Source organism: Chanodichthys erythropterus, chromosome 15 (assembly GCF_024489055.1).
Source record: "Chanodichthys erythropterus isolate Z2021 chromosome 15, ASM2448905v1, whole genome shotgun sequence".
Lineage (NCBI taxonomy): Eukaryota > Metazoa > Chordata > Actinopteri > Cypriniformes > Xenocyprididae > Chanodichthys > Chanodichthys erythropterus.
Window position 1 is genome coordinate 14593391 of NC_090235.1, and position 9906 is coordinate 14603296.

At 41.3% G+C, this 9906-nt stretch overlaps 1 protein-coding gene across 1 annotated transcript; it reads right to left on the minus strand.

Annotated features, from left to right (window-relative positions):
- Nucleotides 1–4467: 4467 nt before the first annotated feature.
- On the minus strand, nt 4468–8022 carry LOC137037822 (tumor necrosis factor receptor superfamily member 11B-like). The gene is made up of 4 exons (XM_067412129.1): nt 7883–8022; nt 7347–7725; nt 5181–5357; nt 4468–5074 (listed from the first exon to the last, which is right to left on the minus strand). Exons 1-4 carry the CDS (start codon nt 7883–7885, stop codon nt 4806–4808), a joined length of 828 nt encoding a protein of 275 aa, XP_067268230.1. The 5' UTR covers nt 7886–8022; the 3' UTR covers nt 4468–4805.
- Between the last annotated feature and the right edge of the window lie 1884 nt (nt 8023–9906).

Consider the following 9906-nt stretch of genomic DNA (forward strand, 5'->3'; position numbering starts at 1 on the left):
CTTCATCGCTGCTGATCCCTCCCAGCCTCAAGACTCCTTCATCGCTGCTGATCCCTCCCAGCCTCAAAACTCCTTCATCGCTGCTGATCCCTCCTAGTCTCAAGTCTTCTTCATCACCGCTGATCCCTCCCAGCCTCAAGACTCCTTCATTGCCGCTGGTCTTGCCCAGGCTCAAGTCTTCTTTGTTGCCACTGGTCCTCCCTCAAGTCTCCTTCATCTCCACTGATCCCTCCCAGCCTCAAGACTCCTTCATCGCTGCTGATCCCTCCCAGCCTCAAGACTCCTTCATCGCTGCTGATCCCTCCCAGCCTCAAGACTCCTTCATCGCTGCTGATTCCTCCCAGCCTCAAGACTCCTTCATCGCCGTTGATCCCTCCCAGCCTCAACTCTCCTTCATCACCACTGATCCCTCCCAGCCTCAAGACTCCTTCATCGCTGCTGATCCCTCCCAGCCTCAAGACTCCTTCATCGCTGCTGATCCCTCCCAGCCTCAAGACACCTTCATCGCTGCTGATCCCTCCCAGCCTCAAGATTCCTTCATCGCTGCTGATCCCTCCCAGCCTCAATTCTCCTTCATCACCACTGATCCCTCCCAGCCTCAACTCTCCTTCATCACCACTGATCCCTCCCAGCCTCAAGACTCCTTCATCGCTGCTGATCCCTCCCAGCCTCAAGACTCCTTCATCACTGCTGATCCCTCCCAGCCTCAAGACTCCTTCATCGCTGCTGATCCCTCCCAGCCTCAAAACTCCTTCATCGCCGCTGATCCCTCCTAGTCTCAAGTCTTCTTCATCACCGCTGATCCCTCCCAGCCTCAAGACTCCTTCATTGCTGCTGGTCTTGCCCAGGCTCAAGTCTTCTTTTTTGCCACTGGTCCTCCCTCAAGTCTCCTTCATCTCCACTGATCCCTCCCAGCCTCAAGACTCCTTCATCTCCACTGATCCCCCCCAGCCTCAAGTCTCCTTCATCACCGCTGATCCCTCTCAGCCTCAAGACCCTTTCATCACCACTGGTCTTGCCCAGCCTCGAGTCTTCTTTGCTGCCACTGGTCCTCCCTCAAGTCTCCTTAAAGTCTCCTTCATCACCACTGATCCCTCCCAGCCTCAAGACTCCTTCATCTCCACTGATCCGCCCCAGCCTCAAGACTCCTTCATCACCGCTGATCCCTCTCAGCCTCAAGACCCTTTCATCACCACTGGTCTTGCCCAGCCTCAAGTCTTCTTTGCTGCCACTGGTCCTCCCTCAAGTCTCCTTAAAGTCTCCTTCATCACCACTGATCCCTCCCAGCCTCATGTCTCCTTCATCACCACTGATCCCTCCCAGCCTCAAGTCTCCTTCATCACCACTGATCCCTCCCAGCCTCAAGTCTCCTTCATCACCACTGATCCCTCCCAGCCTCAACTCTCCTTCATCACCACTGATCCCTCCCAGCCTCAAGTCTCCTTCATCACCACTGATCCCTCCCAGCCTCAACTCTCCTTCATCACCACTGATCCCTCCCAGCCTCAAGTCTCCTTCATCACCACTGATCCCTCCCAGCCTCAACTCTCCTTCATCGCCACTGGTCTTGCCCAGCCTCAAGTCTCCTTTGCTGCCACTGGTCCTCCCTCAAGTCTCATTCAAGTCTCCTTCATCACCTCTGATCCCTGCCAGCTTCAAGATTCCTTTGTCACCGCTGATGCCACTTAGCCTTGTAGCTTTTGGACCAATCAGACACACAATTATTCATTATATTTAATTAATTATGCAGAAACTCACTCTGTCAAATTTCTGTGAACCCATCCCCCTAAAACTGCAACCAGCATCCCAAACGTAGCTAACCCACAGACAGAACTAGGTGTCCTGTTACAGGATGCAGGAAAACTGATAAGAACTTTTACGATCAGAAAGAATTTTGCAGAGACTTGTGACTCGCTCACCCAGTTTAAATCTAGATTAAAGACGCATCTCTTTAGCCAAGCATTCACATAATGCATCTCATATCAGATCAATTGCACATGACTATCTTTACTTAATGTTATGAACAGCAGAAACTCTAATTATTCTCCATTTGCTTTTCTGTTTTACCTCGGGACGGGTGACTAGAGAGGACTTCAGCTTCAGTTTGGATCCAGCCTCTTAAGAAGACCTCAGATGACCAACACCTATGAAGAGACGGCGCCAACTCCTGCGAGGACTTCAGAAGACGCAATCATCCGGATCAACATGCACATTCCCAAATTTCTATATCCTAATTATTGTTAATATGTAATTCATTTTTCCAGGAGCTCATTGCTTTTACCTTCAGTTAAACTGCTAACAGTGATTGTAAATTAATTGCCTAAATTATTACATTATTTGCTAACTGCATTCTTTAAATTGTAATGTTGACATGCATTCTCTGTAAAGCTGATTTGAAACGATATGTATTGTGAAAAGCGCTATCCAAATAAAAAAAAAGGAAAAAAAAGAAAAGAAAGATATATTCTAAATATATTTATCCTTTAATTATCCTTTTATAAGCTTTATTCTATGTTTTAATTCTCTCTTTTGAACTATTTTGGTATTAATGTTCTAGAGTTGCAAATTTATAGTTAACTGAAATCACATGGGTAGCATGTTTGGTATCTACAGACTCCATCTTTTGTTTCCTATTTGGTATGTTACATGTTACCAACTCTGTGACACATTGGTATTATAAGAATCTAGAAGGTTCTTCTCTCATTCATCCAATCCAGTGTCTTATGCTAATATCCTGCCAAAGGCACAAAGACTACAACTCCTTATTGGCTCTGACACCTAAAGAGGGTGTGACATCTTCACCCTTTAAAATTACTGATCACAAGATCACATTCTCTTTCCTCTTTCTCCTCTTTCCCTGTACTGAAAATGCTGATGTGAAGATGAGAAGCTAGAAGCTTCTAAGGAACCCCAAGCTTGTGCCAGGCTTCGGCCTAGACTTTCCATTCACCAAAGATCTTCTGAATCCAACTGGTTCTCTTTCATCAAGACAATATCTGCAAAGAATCAATGGGAGCCTCCACAAATTGCATCAGGACAGTTTTAATTCAAATGGGCGAGACATGAAAGTATCAAACTTAGTCTCATTATTTGATACATTGAGTATCCTTACCCCTTTTAAAGAAGGGTGTGTTAGAACTAAACTGATGGTTTGCTCAAGGCTGTTGATCTGCTGAATTTCAAACAATGCTGTAACTTCTTGCCTTCCTGTACTCGGCTTTAGCTCTCTCTTTCCCTTGTTGAACTGTATGCATGTATGTGTGTTAATGTCAGAGTGAAGTGTTTAGTCTAGTTAATAAAGTCTTCTTCATGTCACACGTAAAGTTGTCCGTGTTTCATGCTCATATGCTGGAGTCCCTATTCATGCAGATCTTGACTACATGCTCTGAGTAGATAAGATTGTTATTTCCCATAACCTGGAAATTAACATTTCTTAGAATTAATAAGCAATTAACACTGAATGTTCATTGGCCAAACAGGTTAATTGATTGTAATATTCTCCTACTTCACCTTGGCTCTACGGTGTCACCTTGGTCTTTATCTCCACCCTGTCTTCTCCCTCCATCGTCTCCAAACTGGTCCTTTGAACTGTTTTTCCCCCTCCCTTCACTAAGGTGTAGTTCCCATTGAGGACATGCCTTCCGGGAATGGGGAGTTATGTCAGGTTTATGTTCTGTTTGTATGGACATTTAATTGTTTTTCCCTGTTTCTTTTTCATTGGCATATATGTTCCTGCTCTTCATTTGTTGCTTTGGTTTTTCATTAGTCCTCACATGACTCACCGGTGTCTAGCCTTGTTTAGTCTCTGTGTATTTAAACCATCTGTTCAGTTTAGTTTGTTAAACATGTTTGATCTTGATCAGGCTGCCTGATGGGATACTCACAATAGCCAAAGACATCAAGCACGCTTCACCAACCAGGTGTGGCATGCTTTTATAGCTGAAACATGACAGCCACAAACATGTCACAAAAGTGGTGTCTAACATTATGTACTGCATGCATGCATTTCCACCTCACCTCTTGCTCATGCTGCAAAGTCTATAAGCTGAGTCTACAGTGTCATGTTGGATTATGTGAGTTTCGTGTCTGTGGAATTGATACAATTGTCAGATGTGTGGTCTCGCGGTCTGGATGAATCATCTAGTGTGTGTGCTGCTCGGAGGATTAATGTGACAGTTTGAAGCCGTCCTTAAGCCTCCCATGGGTTAAAATCCATCAAGATTTTAAAACCTTCAACTGTGTCCCAGGCTGCTAACGGAACCCCTATTTACTTAATTGCAGAACCAACTGTGACATATGTATATATATATATATATATATATATATATATATATATATATATATATATATATATATATATATATATATATATATATATATATATATATATATTTGAGTGCAGATTTTTTCAAAGAAAAAAACTTGAGATGGAATGGATATATATTTCACAACCACAAGAAACTCTTTTCACTGTTTAATGGAGATGTTTTGTAGTCTGATACAGTTTAGCTTTAAAAAAAAAAGAACAATAAATAGAAATCAATCTTAACATTAAATCAGTGCAAATGATAATATGTAATATTTACAAAACAGTCGAGTCTCCTTCAAAAACTTGAAAACAGTGCATTTGAAATTTATTGACAGGACACATTGTAATAGAATCTGAGTGTCACACATCCAGCATTCTTCACTGTAACAGTTGAAATGAAATCTTTAATGAAAATGTCAAGTAGGGTGCTCATGTGTCATGCCCTTATGCATTTTACAAAGCAGACAAAAGACATCAGACCTAAAGGCTTCACGTCTCATACTGTCATTACTGTCATGTTACCGCACTGCTGCTGGAATTTATGGATTATGTGTGAAATTCTGCCAGCGAGGCGACCCAGATGTGAGTCCTCGATCATCAGGGGAAGGTTCAGCAGCTCTGAGGAACCATTTGCCATCTGGAACACGTCTCTGTTGCGGAGTTTCTTTTTCAGACGGCGGTTCACTAAGTGCTCCCAACGCGGGATGGGAGTGTTGTACTGAATGTCCAGAGCGGACAGAACCGGCCTTAGTAAACCCACCCAACCTGGAGGAAAAACACCAGAGGATGAATGTATGGATGCAACATTCTACATGCAACTACACTGTAAAGCTTTGTAATTCAGTGTGAATGTGTGTGCGCTTTACCGTACCTTTCTCTGTGAGTTGTTCGCAGGTTGCACACACGTTGTCATACCACCTGGATCCCTGCAGCAGCAGCTGGTCAGCGGCGCAGGCGCTGTGAGGGACGCATGCTGCATGCTTTTCTGCGATGTCTGCAAACCACCCGTTTGCGCAGATCTCGCACACCGTGTCTCTGTGTGGCGTCCCTGCAAAAACACACACGACACAATCAGATAATCCACCTTCAGACTGAATCACTGTGTGTCACAGCAGTTTAACCAAGGGTTAACAGACACTGATTTTCTTTTAATCATAATGATCATAAATAACAGTTCTTGCACTAAGTGGCACAGAGTTCATAGTATTCGGGTGTGAGTGTATCAGCTGTTGCACGGAAGAACTGGATCCTTTTCACAGACTCTGATGATGTGTTTCCAAATTTATTAATAACTTTTTTTTTACTTTTAAAACATTGAATGTACATTTATTAACCAGTGATGGGAATAACGGCGTTATAAATAAACGGCGTTACTAACGCCGTTACTTTTTTCAGTAACGAGTAATCAAACGAATTACTTTTTCTCCCGTTACAACGCCGTTACCGTTACTGGCAAAAAAGTGCCGCGTTACTATAATTGAGCTCCCTGAAGCGGTTTTCATCTGAGTACGCTCTCTCTCAGCCACAGGACCTGAGCTCAAACCAGAATACCCTTTGTGACATGCTGGATCGAAAAAAAATGGGAAATAAGTTGTTCTAGTCGACTAGTAGCTATTAATTTAAGCCATTAGTTGACTAATCACATTTATATTAATTTAATTTTTTAAATACTGGAGAGAATAAACCATAATAATGAGCGTTTATGTAATAGGCACTCAAGCGCATGCATAAAGCTGCAAAAGTAACCGGCAAAAGTAATGATTACGAATGTGACCAAAACAGCAAGGAGACATTTTAATTGTTTATTAATAAAGTAATGTTTTCTGAATCAGTGTCGGCTGTAAAGATGAAGTTGACATACTGACTCTCTTCATCTCCGGATACTGGACGCGCCTAGAGAGAGAATGCACATTTCATTCGGATTGGGCTACATAATCAGAGTAGCCTATTTCTTTTCGTTTTTAGATATTTCAAGCTTTCTATAAATATATTTCTCATGTATGTGAGGCAAGCAGCCTCTGAGTTTCGGTTCTGTAGCCTGTAAGACGCGCTCCAGTTCACGCGCCAGTGATCGCGCCCGCGCCTGCCATGAGTCTGCTATATTTGCTTCTTATTTATTAAATCCAGGCAATTGATTGATGAAACATTGATTAAAATTAAGATACAATTTTTATAAAACGAAATTCACTTTAAAGAGAGGCTTTCTATAAAACAAAACTTAATGAAGTGGTCAAAATCGTGTCTGACCCACTCCATGTCTCCAGATATATTGCGCATCTTATGATGCATCTTATTACTCATGCTCTTCACTTTTCATAATCAAGTAAATGAATTTAAAACATAACATAGGACTATTTAAACATAAATATGAAACTACATTTTCTTTAATGGCTACCAACACGTATAGTACAGTACAGAGAAATTTCATGTCGTGAGGAAGAGCGGATCATGAGTCACGAGTCGGATCAAGAATAATTTATTCTTAGACATATTTAATATTGGGGGCATTCAAGTTATTTGACATATTTAAAAAATAAAAAAAAAAATAAAGTAACGCAATAATTACTTTCCCTGGTAATTAGTTACTTTTGTAATGAAGTAACTCAGTTACTAACTACGTTAGTATTTGTGAGAAGTAACTAGTAACTATAACTGGTTGAACTAATTACTTTTTTAAAGTAACGTGCCCAATACTGTTACTAACACTATACTTAAATGTAATGCTGAGGTATAAAACCCACTATTAGTGCTGCTGCTTGAGTGTTTATAATACAATAAGAAAATAATTATGAATTATTCACAATATTAATTAATATTAGTACAACTTTTTTATTGAACTAATATTAATGAACTAATATAAACATAACTAATATTGTCTAATAACTATCAATATCTATATTATCAATAAAATATATATCTATACTTTATCTATATAAATCTATATATTAATAACAAATAATGCTGTGTGTGTGTGTGTGTGTGTGTGTGTGTGTGTGTGTGTGTGTGTGTGTGTGTGTTCTCCTCAGGTATATCTTACCTGCAGCTTTGAGTCCGTGACCCGGTTTACACACGGTGTGTCTCTTGCAGAAGTGCTGATCCCAGTAGAATCCGGGCTCACATTCACAGACCGTGTTCACGGTTCCGTTGCACGGCCGAACGACCCGCTGATGATCCGAACACGAGTCGCACAGCAAACAGTGCGGGATGTAGTTCCAGAACTCCGTGAACAGACCCGCACCGCACGGGACACATTCCGTGCCGCGGGAGCTCGTGCAGTGCGCGCGCAGGCGGAACCCCGGCGCACAGCGATCGCACTGAAGCGCCTGTCCGGTGACCGGATCGATGCGCCGGTAAGTGGGAACACCCCCCGCCGCCACTGCCGACAGAGCCGGTAACACTAACACTGTGAAGAACAACTAGAGAAAGAAAATGACTGTTAATGATGGACACACTGATCACAGAATACTTCCTAAAATGTAACACTGAAATAAGCACTTTGAAACAACATGTGCTGTGAAAAGCGCCATACAAATACACTTGAAGTGAACTGATCTGATCTGATCTGTCACTCACCATCCCGCGCGCTGCCTGCCGGACTTCATTAATGAGCGCGGTGCGCGCGATTTATATAGGATGACACCCGCCCTGCCCTGAATCAATCATATCGAGAAAAACCCACTCATCAGAATACCAGAGAGATGATGCTCATGAATATCACGAGTGATGATAGTGGCTGTTCTGAAACCACTGATACTTTAAGAGAAACAGCTGAAAAAAACAACAACAACAACAACAAAAAAACACATTGATGGAAAAACACGAGCCACATCTACAGACCATCAGATCTCAGCCAGACATAAAGATTTATTTTTAAAAAATTGTTTCAGAACTTTCAGAGAACATTCAAAAGTAACGTTTACACAATGATTGAAGAATGATAAAATGGAGTGATACAATGAAACGTGTCCATGGAACGTTCGTATAACCAAGGGGGAATTTTTTTAGAACAAAAAATAACATTTTCGTTTCCAGGTTCTGGTTAAACGGCTGTCAAATGCTGCTATCAATTAATTACTGCTCTGAATAATGACTGTAGAGCTGCTTTACAGCAGAATCTGAATTTGTCCCATATTTGAAGTTTGCATCATTGATTCTGATATTTTCCTGTTTATTACAATGAAGCTGCTTTTAAACAATCAGTATATAAATAATGTGTGATTGAATTCTAGAACAAAAAAATATTAGAACTGTGTATGAACTTGATCCCCGCTTCATTTCTATGTGTTTTGGACAGTAACTAGATTTGTAAATGATGTGACTATAACAGCAGCAGTATTAGTTAAGAGCTCTAGCGCCCCCTGTCCGCTGAAGATGGAAATACAGCAGATTAATTCAGATCACTCAGTCTGGTGCTTCATGTCACATACTGTCAACACATCAGGGTTATTATAGTTACAGAAACTAAAACTACAATTAAAACCATAAATGAAATGCAGGGTAGGCAATTTGTTTGATAAACTTTTTTTGTTATTCTGGTTGAAACTGGTTGTACTAAACATGTGCATATATCTTCTGTGGAAGTCTCGGTCTGAATATGATCATATAATGTCTTACCTGCCTGTCAGCATATATATTTCCATTCCTCCGCGCACCTGCTGGCGCAGACCTCACACGTCATCATCACGTTCTGTATTGAGAGTTGTAGACAGATGTCAGTCGCAGAGAGCCACAAACAAACAGCAGCTGCCTTTTACTATTCCTCCTGAACCACCAAAACAACCAGCTTAAGCTGCGTTCACACCATGTCATAACCGTCATTATGAGACGGCAACCCGTGATGTTCTACCCGGAGCTGTTCACGTATTAAAATATTTATAATAGGATACACAGGGCTTTTGTCCTGAATTTCAGCATGATTGCAAATGTGATTTCGATATCATGCAACAGTTCAATGTTAATGTTATGTGACTTTTGATTTAGACTTAGAACATTGTCTATTTTTGCTCTATTTTGCAAACAAAAATAGTTCCGAATTGCAAAGGCCGCCTCTGGTCAACACTCTCAATGCCGAAATGAATCTGCAGCAGTCAGGTGGTACAACTAGAGCTCTATAAGTTGTTTACGTTCATTATTATAGTAACGTTATGTGCTTCGAGACATAGCAATAAGGTGAGTAAGCAATAATTATTCACGATAAAGCACTAGCTTTGAGTACCTTATTGCTTTTATAAAACGGTTACCACACAATACAAATATTAAAGCCAAAAATATGTATCAATGCAACGTTCATGAAGTAAACTTTCACTAAAAGCCTTCCTTCTGCCGGAATAAATAGTCCCTGACCGTGAACAGCAACAGAAGTTACATTATTACGCCATTAGACTGTCTTTATGAGTGTGTCAGTCAGTAGCGAAGACTTTTACATTGAAAAGCCTGAATTGTTGTGAACACGGAACGAGACGCTTTGACTAGCGCTGTCAGTCACGGGAAAACCCCTTAACTGTTAAAAGGATGAGATATCGCAGCGGACAATTAAATATGCTAAATCTGAATGCAGGTAATAAACTCATTCACTCGATCTCTTTCTCACAACACTC